Below are 18,755 nucleotides of genomic sequence, written 5' to 3'. Positions count from 1 at the left end.
CAGAAAGACTTACAGTGCTTCCAATAACTGAGAAGTGGTTTCTGTATAGCATGCCTTGTTGGGGAGATAGCAATGCTGCATAGGTAAAGTTTTGTAGATCTCTATATGGAAAAAAAGCAAACAAACCAACTGAAGCAATGAAATTAATTCCACAGAGTTAATAAGCAGGTGTTCTCAGAAGTTAGGTTGCTCTCAGTGTCCAAGTCATCAAAGGTTGTTACAGATACTTCAGAGTTTATGGATGAAGCTTCAGACAAAAACATGTCAAGTGAGAGATTTTTAAAAAAACAAACTTTGAAGGTGGTAACAGGGCCATCCTCAAAATGTCATTCGTCTAGGCTATTAACAAAGATTTTTGAAATATTTTCTTCTAATATAGTACTCCGTGTAGAGTGATGCTTTCAAAGTAGATACCAAGTGAGGCAATTAAAGAAATAGCCTTAGTATTAATATACGCATGGTGCTTAGAGATTAGAAGTGATTAGATAATGCCTTAAGCTATCCCTGTAGGTAAAGAAACTAAAGGAAAAGAGAAAATTTTTTCCACTGTTCATCTAAATGTGATGATGAAATTGAATAAGTAGAGATGTAAAAAATTACTTATTGTTGCATTCCTGTATTGTGTGTGGTAAAGCTTCTGTTCAGATGCTACAGAGCAGAGTAGCACAATAAAAAAATTTCTGTAATTAACACCAGTCCTCTGGCAGTTAGGCTTGAAAAAAAAAAAATAGGGAGGTGGCTAATGTGAATATTTTGTTCTGGGAGTTCTTTTTCTCTAAAGTTGTCTGTGCTCATACGAAGCTGTGAAGAACATGTCTTAGCTGATGCTGAAAGAGGATGTTCATCAAAATCCTGCCTTAATTGTATACACTGGTTTCTTTCGTGGAGGCCCTTAATTTGCTACTGTGATTGAAGGAAGTTTGTGCTAGACTTGACAGATTACAAGATGATGATACTTCTGCACTAAATGAAATAACCAAGAGGGAACTGAAACCATGCAGAAAAAAATTAAAACCTTTGGAAGCTATAAAGACTTTCTTTAACACATGCAGCTTGACTACATTACAGTGCAAAGATTGAACTTGAGAAAGAAATAGGGTGGAGAGAACTGGTGCAGCTGACTTCAAAAAACACCTTAATTTTTTTCTGTTGCTTAAAATGGAAAAAGATCCTAATTTGTACCCCACATATAATGCCAGGGATGTTTATGATGTTCTTCAGAATTAAAGTATTGGGAAGTGTGCAAGTAAAGGCTGCAAAACTAGTGGATTTTTGTTAGTGGTTGGTTTGCTTGTTGTTAGTTTTTCCTGTTGATCAGCCATTATACTGTTTAGCTTTTAAGAGTGTTTGGCCCAAGATTCCTAACTGAACAGTCAAAATACCAGTCAATACTACCAAGTAAAGGTGCCTGTAGGAAGGTATGTCCGAAGAGATTTTAGAACTTAACCTATTATTATTTCAGGTGCTTGCGTGTGCCCTTATTTTACTTCAGGAATTCAAGATTCTGATTTTGGGAGAGCAGTGTCTTTTAAAGATGTAAATACATTTAAAAATTGAATCTTGTGTCAACTGCACATTAGAGATGGCTGGCTCCTTTGGGTTGTTGAGAGGCAATAGTAACAAATCTGCCTCTCTTTAAAAAAAAAGTGCATTTATTGCTGTTTTAAAGCAATTTTCTTTGTTTACAGGTGTCAGCTGTGATGCATGTTTAAAAGGAAATTTTCGAGGTCGCCGATACAAGTGTTTAATTTGCTACGATTACGATCTGTGTGCAACTTGTTATGAAAGTGGTGCAACAACAACAAGGCATACAACTGACCATCCAATGCAGTGCATACTAACAAGAGTAGATTTTGGTAAGTGATAATTTCAAACTCTAGTAATTTGCTGCTATGTTTTGTCTACAAACATAATATGGATTTTTCATGTTTCTACTTATTAATCATTTCCCCCAGTAGCACAGTGAAAATCATAGAATAGTTTAGGTTGGAAAAGACCTTTAAGATCGACTCCAACTGTCAGACCAACACCACCATGCCTACTAAACTATGTCCTGAAGTGTCATATCTATGTGTTTTTTGAACACCTTCAGGGATGGTGACTCCACTACTTCCCTGGGCAGCCTGTTCCAATGTCTGACAACCCTTTCAGTAAAGAAATTTTTTTCTAATATCCAGTCTAAACCTCCCCTGGCACAACTTGAGGCCATTTCATCTCGTCCTATCACTAATTACTTGATAGAAGAGACCAGTACTTACCTCACTACCACCTCCTTTCCCGTAGTTGTAGGGAGCGGTAAGGTCTCCCCTCAGCCTCCTTTTCTCCAGGCTAAACAACCCCAGTTCTCTCAGCTGCTCCTCCTAAGAGTTGTGCTCCAGGCCCTTCACCAGGTTTGTTGTCCTTCTCTGGATGCACTACAGCAACTCAGATGTCTCAAGCAAGCTCTTGTGTTCTAAAAAACGGACATGTTTTCTTTGATTTTAGCATACAAGAACTGATATATATGTTTTTTTGATGCATATATATTTTTAATCTTATTTTGGTCTGATAACAGCAGGTTATCAGACTAATAAATATACTTCCAATTAATTAATTAACTTCCAGTTCAGAAGATGTGACAACCTTCTCCCCCCCTGTATGCTTTACCTAAGTGCTGCAGCGTACAAGCGGAAAAATTCTGGTGAGATTTTGTAGGAATGTTATTCACTGGTGACTTAGGTGGGAGTGTAGGTACAGCAGGGGTAGTGATGGGCTGTACTGAGTATAAAAGTTTAGTGGCAAGGACTAGCATGTAGTCTTCTTGGAACTCCTTTGAGTATCTACTAATTTAAGAATTAATTCTGTCTGTAAAGCCATGTCAGTATTTAAAATAAAAAGTAATTGTTCTTGTCTCTTATCCTGCTTATTGTTTCTGTTGCATCATTTGTAACACATTGTAACTCACAAGATGCTACTCTTACAAACCACTGCTCTAAGATATTGCTGATGCTGGACATGTATTTCGTTTTTATGTTAAGCCCATGGGGCTAGCATTTTAAAAAAATTTCTTAGCTTTTCCAGCTGTATTGTTCCTTATGTTTTGAATTGTTTAAATATAACGATTTCTTAAAAGCTGAAGTCTTATGAATTGTGAATTACTTCTTTACCATTTTGATTAAAACAGAAGTAAAATCTACTACTTTATTGCTTTAAAGATTAGAAAATATATAGAAACATGCAGTTCATTTCTCAAAATGGTCTTTAAATGAAGATGTCTTTAATATTCTTTTAATTCTCAGGCCTCTACTTGCTCTAAAGCTGCCTGGTCATGACTTCAAAAATCCAGGCCCTGGGAATCCAGGGTTTGTAAGGAAATAATCTAGTGCATTATCAAAAATGCATGCCACCATTTTAGCTTGCATATGTTTTTTCTCGGGCTTCTTTTTTCAGGGGAGTCTCACTAAGGAGGTAAAATACTCTGGGTACAGTATATTCAGGATTCTGGTCACTGAGATGCACAGTTCAAACTTCTTAGCCCCTTAGCAACAGTTATTCTTGTACCATCTGGTTGGCATATTTGTCTTTCGGGAGTCTGTGTATGACCTAGTATTAATTTTGAAGCAAGATGGGAGCCAGAACAATGGCAGTGCTGTCGTTCTTCACAAGAGACACTGGAAAAAATGCTTTAACACACACGCCCCCCAAGAGTGATATCCTGCTGTAATAGGGACAGAGCTTAAAATAAAATACGAAGTCTCGTATGTAATGACAAGTGGCCTTTAAAGCACTAATCCAATTAGTTTATTTCTGAGGGGTCAAATAGTAGAATTGCAGTAGGCCTGTGTAAAGAACAAGAATGTGCTTACCAAGCAGTCACTGTACTTTTGTGCTTTTTGTAGGACGATTTGTCAGGCCAAGTCCAGAGCAAATTTCCCATTTTTTTCTCCCAGAAAAGAATCCTAAGTTGTTTGAAACTTTATGATTTTAAGCATGTGGCTTGCTCATTGCCCCTACCATTTTAAAGGGGTTATACTGGCAGAGAAAGCAATACAAATTGTTAGTGGGATTCTCTGCCAAAATCATGTTGTGTTACTTTGACAAAAGTATAGAGCAAGTGTACATTCACTTGTCAGCTCAGGTGCTTATGTCACTGTGGTAGCTTGACCCTGGTTGTGTGCCAGCTGCCCACCAAAGCTGCTCTATCACTCCCCATCCTCAGCTGGACAAGGAAGAGAAAATATAGCAAAAGGCTTGTGGGTGAAGATAAGGACAGTTTAATAAAGCAAAAGCAAAGGTCATGTGCAAAAAGCAAAGTAAAACAAGTGATGTTATTCTCTACTTCCCATCGGCAGGTGATATCTGGCTGCTTCCTGGAAGCAGGACTTCAGTGTGTGTAGTGGTTGCTCTGGAAGACAAATGTAAAATAACAAATGCCCCTCCTTCTATCTCCCTTTACTTAGCTTTTATAGCTGAGCTGACATCATATGATATGGAGTATCCCTTTGGTCAGTTCGGGTTAGCTGTCCTGGCTATGTCTGCTCCCAAGATCTTGCCCAGCCCCAGCCTACCGGTGAGTGGGTGTGGGGAAATGTTGGAAAGTCAGCCTTCATGCAAGCAATGCTCAGCAGTAGCCAAAACACTGGTGTGCTACCAGCACCTTTCTAGCTACCAGTACAGAGCACAGCACCAAAGGCTGCAATGGGGAGAATTAACTCTAGCCACACCCAATACGGTCACAGAAGATCCTGCAATCTTTTGTGTGTAATTCTTAGGCAAAGGGAGCTGCTTCAGTAATGGTTACCTTGATAATGTGTAGTGTGAGGTCTGACTGGATTCACCAGAATTCAGGTGGAGGCTGTTGTGATATACCCCTCCCCCCCCCCCCCCCCCCCCCCCCCCGCCCAACCTCTAGAACAAGATCTGTCTGGCAAGTGTGTATCTTGCTAAGTCAGAGCATCAGAGAACACTAGTTTGTTTGGAAGGGGACTGTGGAGATCATCTGATCCAGCCTTCTGTTGGAAGCAGGGATGTGAGTTAGGCTATCCCATCAAGCCAAGTCTTGAATATTTCCCTCAAGAGACATTTCACCACCTCTGGGCCACCTATTCCAGCATTTAGTTCCTACAGTGAATGTTTATCTTTGTCCAAGCAGAACTTCCTCTGAAGCAGCTTGTGCCTGCAACTCTTCGCCATGCTTCCTTTTGAAGAGCATATCTCTATTTCCTCTACAACTACTTTTTCAGTATGTGAAGTTGAAGATGAGATCCACCTTAAGCCTTCTCTAGGATGGATGTACCCCATTCCTTCAACCATTCTTATGTCAAGTTCTCCAACTCTGTAACTGTCTTCTGGACACAAATGTGTGCGTGCACACATAACACCCCCCCCACCCCCAAGATTCTCTCCATTTTCTTTTAATATCTGTCTTGAACTTGAGACACCAAAGCAGAACACTGGGTTGCTGATGTTGCTTAGAAAGTGCCAAGTAACATGGGGTAATCGCATTCCCTGATTTGATGGCCACTCTCTTACTGATTTAGCTCAGTTCATCATTTGCCTTCAGTGATGCAGGGTCACACTGCTGGCTCATGTTTGCTGTCCGCTGGGATCCCCTGGTCCTTTTCAGCAGGGCTGCTTCCTAGCTAGTTGTCCCTGCCTTTGAGCAGCAGCTGCTGTTTTGGCACTGCTCAGTATTGGCAGATGGGCTGCAAATCCTCTCTCATCCTTACCAGCATCTGTGCTTGTTCATGGCTTCAGCATGTGGTTCTTATATTTGGGGAGCAGCAAGACCAGGGCTGCTCCACAGGCAATAACAAACTGGGAGCTGAGGGTGACCACAGCACAGGCAGGGGTCCTGTCCTCACTGACAGTGTGTAGGGCAGGATTGGTAACAGGAGCAGGTCCTGTTGACAGTCCCAGGCAAAGCAAGTGTATACAACAAGTCAACTCTGGGTTCCATGCAGGAAGCCTATCTAAGGCAGGAGGAGGGCTGGGTGCAGCTGCAGCATAGTTCATGGCCAGATGGTCAGACCTTAAATGTAGCCTATGGGCAGAGAGTGTGTATGGAGGTCTGCTTTGAGGCTGGTCAAGGCAGCTAAGGCCCATTGGTCAGCTCAGAGCCCTGATGCCTGCTGGGGCAACAAAACACCCAGCTGCTGCTGGATGAATAGCTGAATACCTGCCATGTAATCATTGTCAGTCCCAGCAGCATGCCTTTCATGCTGAATCAGTTAGCCCAGTGCTATCTGGCTGTGAGGCTGAATACTGAGATTGGCTGCTGATGAAGCTGCATGATGAAAAATGGAGGATGTGCTGTTTCTTCCTGCTAGACATACCTGTACTGGAAACTTTCTGAAAGATTGAACTAGTGATGCTCTAGCTGGAAGGAATGAGCAGCTGTTTCCAGATTCAGCTGAGCTGGCATTTTACTCTAGCAAATGTGGCTTTTGCACTGCCTTTGTAGTGAATGGGGAGAGTTCCAAGTTAGGGAGTAGAGATCCCACCCATTGAGAGCAGATCCCTCTAGTCTGTAAAGGAGGACAACATTGGTGATTAACAGAATATTAGAGTCTAGATGAGCCTTACAGCTATATTACTGTGTATTTGTGTTTCACAGGATCAGTCATAAGATAACTCTGGTTGGAAGGAATCTCTGGAGGTCTCTGGTCCAACCTTCTGCTCCAAGCTGTGAGGTCAGATCGGGTTAGTTAGGGCTTTGTTCAGCTGGGTCTTGAAAACCTCCAGGAATGGAAATGGCACAGGGGCTGTTTGGGTATCCTGTTCCACCACCTGTCTATGTGGGGGAAAACATTTTTCCTTGTATCCTATTATCCTCCTGTACTGCAGCACTTGTGAAGAGTCTAGCTACATCTCCTTGATCCTGTCTCTGTAGGTATGGGGGTGGCTGTTAGGTGAGCCAAAGCTGTCTGCTCCAGGCTGAACCAGTGCTGGCCCTGCAGCCTCTCCTTGCAGGGTGAGTGCTCCAGCCCTGCCGTGTCAATGGCCTTCTGCTGAACTCACTTCAATTTGATGTCTCCCCTATACTAGGAGGCCTCAAACAAGATGCAGTGCCTGGAGGAAGCTGACGGGTGCTGAGCCTAGGGGATCACCCCTACACATACAGTTCTAGGCACATGGCTGGCCCCTTGCTCAGCTCACTGCCTGCTCCCCCCTCCCCCCACCTCCCCGTATCCAGCACCATCTCCTCAGAGCTGCTCGGTGGCCCTGATGGCATTGCTGCCCTGGTCTGCCTGCCCAGGGCTGAGCTGAATTTCGTAAGATTTCTGTTGGCCCATTCCATTCTGAAATGTTTATAAACAGAAGGCCAGTAAGCATTATTTCTTTAAGTTTATAGCAGAGTATCTAGCAGGTTTTAGTATGTTTTTAGTTCAGAAAATCTGCATCAAAACAGAACTTACAGCAGTTTTAAGGGTAATACTATTTTGAATAGCATGGCTGCTTGATCAGTGATACAGGATATATACTTTGTACAATGTGGTGTTGTCCTGGGTTCAGCTGGGATAGAGTTAATTTTTACAGGAACCTGGGAGGTGGGGGCACAGCCGGGGCAGCTGACCTGGACTAGCCAAGGAGCTATTCCATACCATGGGACATCATGGCGGAGCGTCGGGTCCCGGGTGGTGAGCAGTTGCACTGTGCATCACTCTTTTTGTATACTTTTTCGTTAGTACCGTTGTTGTTGTTGTTGTAATCTCTTTGCGTTTGTCCCAGTAAACTGCCTTTATCTCAACCCTCGAGGTTCCAGGTTTTTTTTTCTTTTCTCTCCTCCGTCTCCTCCCCATCCCACCGGAGGGGGACGGAGGAGTGAGCGAGCGGCTGCGTGGTCCTTTGTTATCGGCCGGGCTGAAACCACGACAGTCCTTTTTGGCGCCCAACGTGGGGCAGAAGGGTTGAGATAACGACAGATCTGGCCAGAGCGTGTTGAAACAAATTTGTCAAACGCATTTCTTAGATAAATAGATGTTAGTCACAATGTTCTTTCATTCGTTTACATGGTGGCGTTTTGTGAGCTCTTATATGCTCTATGTATTGCCTGTAGTTGTGTATCTCATCTCTGGGAGAGTGATTGGGATTATCATTTTGCTGTACTGGGCAATGTCGACTTGTGAAATGATTGCATCACTGGTCATGAGGTTAAGCTGGTATCTGTAGGAGGCAGTGATATCATTTCCATACTTTGGGCACCTTCTGTTGGATTTTATTGGTAATTACACCCCATCCATGGGGAAGTTAGGGGGGAATACTTCCCCGCATCCGTTCGCCTCCCTTTTCTCCTTCCGACTAATTACAACAGCTTTTGAGAATTTTGAATATCTTTGGGATGCGCAAGCCAGTGCGCTGTTAGTGCTATGCCTCCTGAATATGTTTCAGGTCTTCTTTAGGGCTACAAAAAGGCTCTTTAAGAGGACCACCCAGAGATCTGCCCCAAAGCTGGATACTCATGGGTGGCACAGCATGTGGGACGATGGGCAGGTATCTAGAGAGCTTCTCAACTCCAGTGGCTTGGAATTTCAGTCCCAAACAACTACAGAACCCTCATGAAGTGGTAGAATATTTGAAAGACAAATGCTGTGGCTATTCCAAAGACCTACAACTCGCTGCACTGTGCTGGGCCCTGGCCAGTATCTACCAAACACTGCTTGATATTATGCAGCACCCTCAGGGGGAAAAGGGGGAAAAGATGGAAAACAGGACAACAGGTACCGTGGCTGCCCCTACCCCGACAACAGGTACCGTGGCTGGCCCTACCCCAGTGACAGATACCGCAGCTAAACCAGAGAACCAACCTGTGCCAGTATCAGTCACCCCTGTACAGAAAAAGAAACACGCAAAGAAATCAGTTCGCTTAGCGAGAGATGAAGATGAACCAGGGTCATCGCGAGAACAGGAGGAAGAGGCAGAACCTGAAATAATTACCCGATCTCTATCCATGAGTGAGTTGTGTGACATGCGAAAAGATTTTAGCCGCCACCCAGGTGAGCACATTGTTACCTGGCTGCTCCGATGCTGGGATAGTGGGGCTAGTAGTGTGGAATTGGAGGGTAAGGAAGCCAAGCAGTTGGGATCTCTGTCTAGGGAAGGGGGCATCGACAAGGTGATTGGGAGAAAAACACAAGCCCTCAGCCTCTGGAGGCAACTTCTGTTAGGTGTAAAGGAAAGATACCCCTTCAGGGATGAAGTTACATGTCACCAAGGCAAGTGGACCACCATGGAGAGAGGTATCCAGTGCCTGAGAGAATTAGCCGTGCTGGAGGTGATTTATAATGATCCAGAAAATGCGCAGTCACCCACAGATCCAGATGAAGTCCAATGCACACAACCCATGTGGCGGAAGTTTCTACGAAGTGCACCACCAACCTATGCCAACTCATTGGCAGTAATGTCCTGGAAGGAAGGCTATGGACAAACGGTGGATGAATTGGCTGTCCAACTCCGGCAATACAAAGGAAGTCTCTCTTCCTCCCTACGGGCCTGTGTCTCAGCTGTAGAGGAATTGTCGCGAGAGTTCCAGCAATTCAAAGTGGATCTGTCCTCCTCCTCACCTGTACAGGCCTGCATTGCAGTTATTGGGAGTAAGCGTTCCTCTGCCCAAGAGAGAGGAGAGAGAAAGTACACTCGACGGGCTAACCTGTGGTTTTACCTGCGTGACCATGGAGAGGTCATGAGGAAGTGGGATGGAAAACCTACCTCAGTCTTGGATGCACGGGTACAGGAGTTGCGAGAAAAAGCAACCAGAAAAGAGAATTCTTCTTGGAAAACTGCTGCTCCAGTTTCCCTTGGGCAGTCCCCCAGATGCAGTAGATGGGCTGATCTCATTTCTGATCCCCTTGAAGGGACTTCTGATTCACATGTGCAGAAAGTGAGTAACGGATATTCTAACCAGGATTAGAGGGGCCCTGCCTCCAGCCAGGTGGAGGAGAGAGACAACCGAGTCTACTGGACAGTGTGGATTCGATGGCCTGGCACATCAGACCCACAGGAATATAAGGCTCTAGTGGACACTGGTGCACAATTTACCCTAATGCCATCAAGTTATAAAGGGGCAGAACCCATCTGTATCTCTGGTGTGACAGGGGGATCCCAAGAGCTAACCGTATTGGAAGCTGAAATGAGTCTAACCAGGAATGAGTGGCATAAACACCCCATTGCGACTGGCCCAGAGGCCCCGTGCATCCTTGGTATAGATTATCTCAGGAGGGGGTATTTCAAGGACCCAAAAGGGTACCGTTGGGCCTTTGGTATAGCTGCATTGGAGACGGAGGAGATTGAACAACTGTCTACCCTGCCGGGTCTCTCCCAAGACCCTTCGGTTGTGGGGTTGCTGAAGGTTGAAGAACAACAGGTGCCAATTGCTACCACGATGGTGCACCGACGGCAATATCGCACCAACCGAGACTCCCTGATCCCCATCCATAAGCTGATTTGCCAATTGGAGAGCCAAGGAGTGATCAGCAAGACTCACTCACCCTTTAATAGTCCCATATGGCCCGTGCGGAAATCTAATGGGGAATGGCGACTAACAGTAGATTATCGTGGGCTGAATGAAGTCACGCCACCGCTGAGCACTGCTGTGCCAGATATGTTAGAGCTTCAATATGAACTGGAATCAAAGGCAGCTAAGTGGTATGCCACAATTGACATTGCTAATGCATTTTTCTCCATTCCTTTGGCAGCGGAGTGCAGGCCTCAGTTTGCTTTCACTTGGAGGGGCGTCCAGTACACCCGGAATCGACTGCCCCAGGGGTGGAAACACAGCCCCACCATTTGTCATGGGCTGATCCAGGCTGCACTAGAAAAAGGTGAAGCTCCAGAGCACCTGCAATATTGATGACATCATTGTATGGGGTAACACAGCAGAAGAAGTTTTTGAGAAAGGGAAGAAAATAATTCAAATCCTTTTGAAGGCTGGTTTTGCCATAAAAGAAAGTAAGGTCAAGGGACCTGCGCAGGAGATCCAGTTCTTAGGAGTAAAATGGCAAGATGGGCGTCGTCAGATCCCTGTGGACGTCATCAACAAAATAGCAGCTATGTCCTCACCGACTAATAAAAAGGAAACACAGGCTTTCGTAGGTGTCATGGGTTTTTGGAGAATGCATATTCCAAATTACAGTCAAATTGTAAGCCCTCTCTACCAAGTTACTCGGAAGAAGAACGATTTTAAATGGGGGCCTGAGCAATGACAAGCGTTTGAACAAATTAAGCGGGACATTGTTCATGCAGTAGCTCTTGGGCCAGTCCGGACAGGACAAGATATTAAAAATGTGCTCTACGCTGCAGCTGGGGAGAATTGCCCTACCTGGAGCCTTTGGCCCAAAGCACCTGGGGAGACCCAAGGCCGACCCCTGGGGTTTTGGAGTTGGGGATATCGAGGATCTGAGGCTCTCTATACTCCAACTGAAAAAGAGATCTTGGCAGCATATGAAGGAGTTTGAGCCGCCTCAGAAGTGGATGGTACTAAAACACAGCTCCTCTTAGCACCCTGACTGCCAGTGCTTGCCTGGATGTTCAAAGGGAGGGTCTCCTCTACACATCACGCGACTGATGCCACGTGGAGTAAGTGGATTGCACTGATCACACAGCGGGCTCGCATAGGAAACCCCAGTCACCCAGGAATGTTAGAAGTGATCACGGACTGGCCAGAAGGCAAAGATTCTGGAATGTCGCCAGAGAAGGAGGTGACATGTGCTGAAGAGGCCCCACTGTATAATAAACTGCCAGAAAATGAGAGGCAATATGCCCTGTTCACTGATGGGTCCTGTAGCATTGTGAGAAAGCATGGAAGGTGGAAGGCTGCTGTATGGAGTCCTACACAACTAGTTGCAGAAACTGCTGAAGGAGAAGGTGAATTGAGTCAGTTTGCAGAGGTGAAAGCCATCCAGCTAGCGTTAGACATTGCTGAAAGAGAAAAGTGGCCAGTGCTCTATCTCTATACTGACTCATGGATGGTGGCAAATGCCCTATGGGGGTGGCTACAGCAATGGAAGAAGGGCAACTGGCAGCGCAGAGGTAAACCCATCTGGGCTGCTGCACTGTGGCAAGATATCGCTGTTCGGATAGAGAAGCTAGTGGTAAAAGTACGTCACATAGATGCTCATGTACCCAAGAGTCGAGCCACTGAAGAACATCAAAACAACCAGCAGGCAGATCAGGCCACCAAGATTGAAGTGTCTCAGGTGGACCTGGACTGGCAACGTAGGGGTGAGCTATTTATGGCTCAGTGGGCCCACGATACCTCAGGCCATCAGGGAAGAGATGCAACATATAGATGGGCTCGAGATCGAGGGGTGGACTTGACCATGGACACTATCGCACAGGTCATCCATGAATGTGAAACGTGCTACAATTAAGCAAGCCAAGCGGCAAAAACGCCTGTTGCATGGAGGGCGATGGCTGAAATATAAACAGTGGGAGGCCTGGCAGATTGACTATATCACACTCCCACGAACACGCCAAGGCAAGTGCCATGTGCTTACAATGGTGGAAGCAACCACTGGATGGCTGGAAACATACCCTGTGTCCCATGCCAGTGCCCGGAACACTATCCTGGGCCTTGAAGAGAAAATTTTATGGCAACACGGCACCCCAGAAAGAATCGAGTCGGACAGCGGGACTCACTTCCGAAACAACCTCGTAGACAGCTGGGCCAAAGAACATGGCATTGAGTGGGTGTATCACATCCCTTATCACGCACCGGCCTCCGGAAAAATTGAACGATACAATGGACTGCTGAAAACTACATTGAGAGCAATGGGGGGTGGAACTTTCAAGCATTGGGATACACATTTAACAAAAGCCACCTGGTTAGTTAATACTAGAAGATCCACCAATTGGGCTGGCCCCGCCCAACCAAGAGTTCCACATACTGTAGAAGGGGATAAAGTCCCTGTAGTGCGTATGAGGAGTATGTTAGGAAAGACAGTCTGGGTTAGTCCTCCCTCAAGCAGAGGCAAACCCATTCAAGGCGTTGTTTTTGCTCAAGGACCTGGGTACACCTGGTGGGTGATGCAGAAGGATGGGGAAGTTCAATGTGTACCTCAGGGAGATTTGATTTTGGGAGAGAATAGCCAGTGAATTGGGCTGTATGATATTTAACTGCTAAATAACCTGCCAATGCATGTCATTGTATCTATAGTGTCTATATGCCATATCAAGGGTATTATTGTAAGAATTATCCAAATGACTACAGGATGGACTTTTGAAACTGAGCCAAGTACAACAGCGATAGAACTTGAACTGGCACGCAGCAGTTTCCTCAAAATCAACATCTTCGACCTGCAGACCAAGAACATGAGTTGCACCAACTGTACTAGCCACAAGTTCCAGAGGCAGCGTACAACAACCCAACATCTCACACCATGTCTCTTATCCTGAAGAACTGTTACGACAGATAGAGCCCCAAAAATCGATGGACACATTAGAGGGATAGCCCATAGGCTAAAGGAACACCGTGTGTGTGTGTGTGTGTGTGAGGTTGGGGGGGGGGAGTCCATATACTTATATATAAGGCAAGGAAAGTAGTAGTGGTTGATAGGAAAAATGTAAGATCTGGGCATGATGTAGATGGTATAGAATAAGGGGTGGATAATGTCCTGGGTTCAGCTGGGATAGAGTTAATTTTTACAGGAACCTGGGAGGTGGGGGCATAGCCGGGGCAGCTGACCTGAACTAGCCCAGGAGCTATTCCATACCATGGTTCATCATGCTCAGTATATAAATGGGGAGCGGGCCGGGGGGTGCTCTCTGTTTTTCGGTGTGGGAAGTGGTGGAGCATCGGGTCCCGGGTGGTGAGCAGTTGCACTGTGCATCACTCTTTTTGTATACTTTTTCATTAGTGCCGTTGTTGTTGTTGTAATCTCTTTGTGTTTGTCCCAGTAAACTGCCTTTATCTCAACCCTCGAGGTTCCAGTTTCTTCTTCCTTTTCTCTCCTCCGTCTCCTCCCCGTCCCACAGGAGGGGGGCAGAGGAGTGAGCAAGCGGCTGCGTGGTCCTTTGTTACCAGCTGGGCTGAAACCACGACAGGTGTATTGCCACCATTTAGTTTCTTCAAACATTGAAAAAAAATTTAAAGAAATACACTACAACTTGTATAATATTAGCAATTTTATCTATATGTATATATCAAATTGAAATTACATTACTCATATGAACAAAAGTGAAACTAAAATTCCTGACTGCTCTGTATCTTTGTATGAAATATGTTGTAACTAAAAGCAAGGACAAGCTGTTATAAAACATAGTCCTGAATCATCTCTTTGAAAGATTGATTTTTATCTAAGGAATCCTACTGTACTTACGTCTCATTACTAACCTCCTGCCAAGTTGAGAATGTGGTAGTTAGATTTAAATGTTACATACAAGCAGTCTGTAGCTACAGATAGATAATAAAGCAAAACTGCTTGTGTTTTTGGTTGAGTTTTCACATTAAATTCAGGTGTTCTGTTTTGGTTTTTTCCCAAGAAAAGCTATAATGTCCAAACACTGTTAGGTTTGAAATCTAACTTCATAAACTATTGTTGAGTCCTCTTTTAAACAGTATTCTGATCCTTTTACTCCTTTGTATTCTTCGTCTAATTGATAAGCAGTGTGGGTAATGGGTCGTCTTCTAGAGGGATGTGATTTAGTCCAGTTTTCTTTTTTACTAAGCAACTGTATCTTCCTAGCTACTTTGAAAAGAGGGCTTTAGAGTTCCAGAGGAGTTTGCCACTTTTGTGTAGGAAGGTATTTGCAAAGAACCAAAATACACTATCTGATGAAAGATTTCTTTGTGGCCAGAAGGGATAATTCTTTGGTCATGGGCCAGTTCCATCATAACAGTAATACAACTGTAAATGAAAACAGTAATACAATTGTAGGTTGCCTCACTTTTGCAGCCATGGGGGCGTGGCCTTTTCATTTTTTCCCATGCTGCCTCTAATTGTTAGGGTCTTCCTTGGAAAATGAGACTTTGATAATCAATAACAATGACTGTTCTTGATTTTTAGGATTTTGGTGTACTTGTAAAAACAAAACAGGTCAAGAAATATCGATTCAGTAACTTAAACGCTAAAACTGGGCACACAGATTCATGATATCACCTAATTACCATGTGTGTGTGTGGGGGGGTGTTTGTTGTTGTTTGGGTTTTGTTGTTTGGGTTTTTTTTAATTTCTGTTATATTTTAGAAGGAAACTTACCTGGTGACCTGTATTTCAGATTAGAAAAGGAACAGATTTTGATTGATAGTGGTAGAGTGAGATTAGAGTTGAGGAGGAAAAAAAAAAGGGAGGTATAAATTTTCAAGGGAAAAATATTTGGATTTCACTTCTGGCAGGCACATTTTAAAATTTTTTTTTCCAGATGAAGGCATATTTATTTAGCATGTGCATGTATGTTTGCTGTGCATTATGAGAAAGATATGGAAGGAGGTATATGCAGGAGTATAATCAGGAGGCTGGAAAGAACTCAGATTTTTATTTTTCTAATTAATAAATGGCTTGTTTTATATTCTCTAAAAGCAAGGACCAGAAACACGGAGTTTGACAGTACTCATCAAGCCTCTCTCCTCTGATAGATCAGTGTGTACTGCTGGAATTCCTGACATCTGGACTAAGCTAACAACATAGCTAAGGAAAAGATATTTTTACCTGCATGGTAATCTATTTACCACTCTCTTCAAATCGGTTGTTGTTCTGTGCCCTTTGCTCAGTGGCGAAGTTGGAGTTGGTTCTTCTGCCTTACTTAAAAACACTTACATTCATGAAGTAGTAAGGTTTATAGGTAGAGTTTTTTAGACCACCTGGTAATCTTGAGGGATTTTTTTTTGTTTAGGTAGTAGGTTTAGCAGTTACTTTTTATGTGCAGATCCTCTAAAGAATACGATGATTTGCCCTTTTTTCCATTAGCTTGCCCCTTTGAGTCATCATCATCATCATCTTGTTTTATCCAGATCAGTATATAAGACTCCAGGACTTGGAAAATTCCCAGAAATTAGTCTGCTCAGCTAGGAAGAGTCCTTAAAGGAGAATATGGCTTGGTGGTATTCCATGTGTGTGTGTATGTTTGCAGTGATGGAGAATTTCAGTTTTCCAATCAGTAAATAGGTATTTAATCATCATCATCGTGAGGATCATACCAAAGCTTGAGGAAAATCAGAGGATCAAATAAACTGTCATTAGCTTTTGATGTGTTTGTGACTGGCATTTTTGCTATTCCTACAGGTATGCAGACCTTTTTTGTAGAAGTTCTTGTTCAATTATTGAGCTTCAGAGAACAATACAGGATTTGCATGTGCTGTCTTGGGCAGATTAAATGCAGTAAAGTTTGGAATTCTTCTTAACTATTCAGTTCAAAAGTTTGGCCATCTTTCTTACTTTGTTCCCAGAGTCTTTATTTAACTTCCAACTCTGTTACATCTTTAGGACCCTGAAAAAATGAGAATGGAAGTTTACATTTCTTCTGTGCAGTGACACTGTAGAAGAAAGAATGCTTTTAAAGCTTTCCTTTTTGCCATATACTGCAAAACTTGTGTAATGAGCTGCTTTAATTAGAAATTTTCTTCATTTAATTGCAAGGAGGATTCTTTCATGCATCTTCATTGAAGCATTTTGCTTTTATCTGTTCTAGACAGCCATCATTTTTAATTCTTTGCCTTACAGATACATTTTTCTGAAAGAGTATCTGTTCCAGAGTCTGTATGGTTGCTCCATTGAGAGACTGTTTTATTGACTGCTTAGAACTTTGTCCCATGTAAACCTTGTTCATGCTTTCCTCATTTGAAACCATGACACATGTAAATTTTTCATATTTGAGTGTGCTGCAGCATATTGATAATTTTTTTACCTGCAGTCAGGTTTTAGGCTGCATCAGAATGGGAGCCTGAATGTGATTCTTTGAGAAAGCACGGAGTGAAATATGTGCTGAAGTGGCACTGGTTAGGAGCTTCAAAATCTTGAAGTTCTGTGAATTCTGTAGATCTGTGTGTTGTATCTGAAACAGTCTCCATAACACGTCAAACTTGGAGCAGGTTAATTTTCATGTAAGTCTTTATTGCGTATCATGCAAATAAGAGGAGAATGGAAGACTTGGAAACAGGACTGGTCACTACTTAGAAAATACTTTCTGTAATTTTAGAGAACTATTCAAGTCAAAAGATAGTCGTACATGTAAGTAAATCTAATTGGTTCATCCTGTGCTCAACACCTGTACATAGGGGCTGTCACAGTTCTGAATGCTAATGGGGTAATCCTGCCTCAGACCCAGTTTTTTTTGTCACCTGCCAGAGTAATTGTAGTACCAATCTACTCATATAGAATAAACATAAGCTTACTGTGAGTAATGGATAAGAACTACAGATGGTTTTAAAAGCTATGATGTGGGAGAACTTGCTCCTGTTCCTGTTTTTGAGCATTCAGAACATGCTCTAAAGCTGAGTGATACTTAGCTTATAAACCAAATAAGCAGTTTTAAGAGTTTGTAAGATGCTTTCTTCCAATCTGGTAATATTCAGTTGAATATGGTGTATTTAAGTGTTGGCCAGCAACCTCTCTTAGAAATGTGGGGAGGTGGACCTTCCTCTTCATAGCTTCACTTGTTCTTCCTGTGGGTTTATAGGGCATCAGGTAAGGACAGATTAAGACATACCACATGTCTTGTTGTTAGGATGCCAGCTAGATGCCTGACAACCTGTCGAGGAAATGCCCATTGTTTGTGTATTGGGTGACTCAAATACGTTCAGAACTGAGTCCTGATACATGTTGTGCAAGGACCTTTGGGATTTCCCTCTAGTAATGATTACAGGCATCTGTTTGTGTCAGTACTATATAAACAGCTTTCAGGTTGAGGGGCAGGGGTTGCTAGTCTTTCAGGCATGTCTTCTGACTTGCATTTATACAGACTTTCAGCCTGTATAGTTCTCCATTTCAGTCGTATCTGATGTGCAATTCCATTCTTTAATGAAAAGTTACTTCTGTGCCTTACTACTGTATAAAACATTTAATGGAACCTCAAATGCTGCTTTGGAGACTTAAATAAGACTTAATTGGCTGGGAACATTTTACTTTGAGTAGTTGGACATAATGTTTTCCTCATGTGTATGTGAGTAAATGAACCTAGATTCAATATGGTACTCAAGTGTAGTGTCATAGTTAATTTGATGAACCAGTTAAAATGCTTGGTGTGTCGGGTAGTGTTTCTTTTTTGACGAGGCTATCTGTCTAATTGGGAATTTCTTACCATACCTGTTAAAGGGCTATCTTTCTCTCATCCTCCAGCATTTAAATTCTCTGGAAGCAGTTTCCAAATAAGGGGAACAGGGTGAACATAAACGTTCTTCTGCAGTGTATTCAAACTGATTGTGTATCTTTAACTCTGAATATTAGCATGTTGCTAAGAAGTTCATTTCCTGTATTGGTCTTGGAGTGTTAGCCCCCAAAACCTAGTTACATGTAAAATACTATCTGTGAATTATAGTGAAAAATATAGTGAATTATAGATATGTACGTTTTTAGCTTAAGCATTATCTTTTCTAAGGCCACAGAAACAAAAGTACAGTTCTGTTCTTCCTAGTCATGTCCTAAAGAGAGGTCAGTAGCAGAAGATGTCATAAACCTTAGGACGCTGCAACTTAAGCCATCCGAAGGACATATTCCGAACACATTAGATAGATTCTGCCTTGTGGTGCAGAACATGAGTTCTAGTATCAGTTCAGACTTGTCCAGTCTTTAATTTATAGCAGAATATTCATAATGCTATGAAAATATTTTTCAGTTACTTATCAG

The 18,755-nt window shown here is 43.2% G+C and overlaps 1 protein-coding gene across 1 annotated transcript in view; it reads left to right on the top strand.

Annotated features, from left to right (window-relative positions):
• LOC126035728 (E3 ubiquitin-protein ligase KCMF1) overlaps positions 1-18,755 on the top strand; it is a 59,434-nt gene that overhangs the window by 23,215 nt on the left and 17,464 nt on the right. Inside the window, exon 2 of the mRNA XM_049794581.1 lies at positions 1,689-1,856. Within this exon, the coding sequence (XP_049650538.1) occupies positions 1,689-1,856 (168 nt within the window). The remainder of the gene's footprint in view (positions 1-1,688; positions 1,857-18,755) is intronic.

This window comes from Accipiter gentilis, chromosome Z (assembly GCF_929443795.1).
Source record: "Accipiter gentilis chromosome Z, bAccGen1.1, whole genome shotgun sequence".
Lineage (NCBI taxonomy): Eukaryota > Metazoa > Chordata > Aves > Accipitriformes > Accipitridae > Astur > Astur gentilis.
This window is presented reverse-complemented; position numbering and strand designations above follow the sequence as displayed.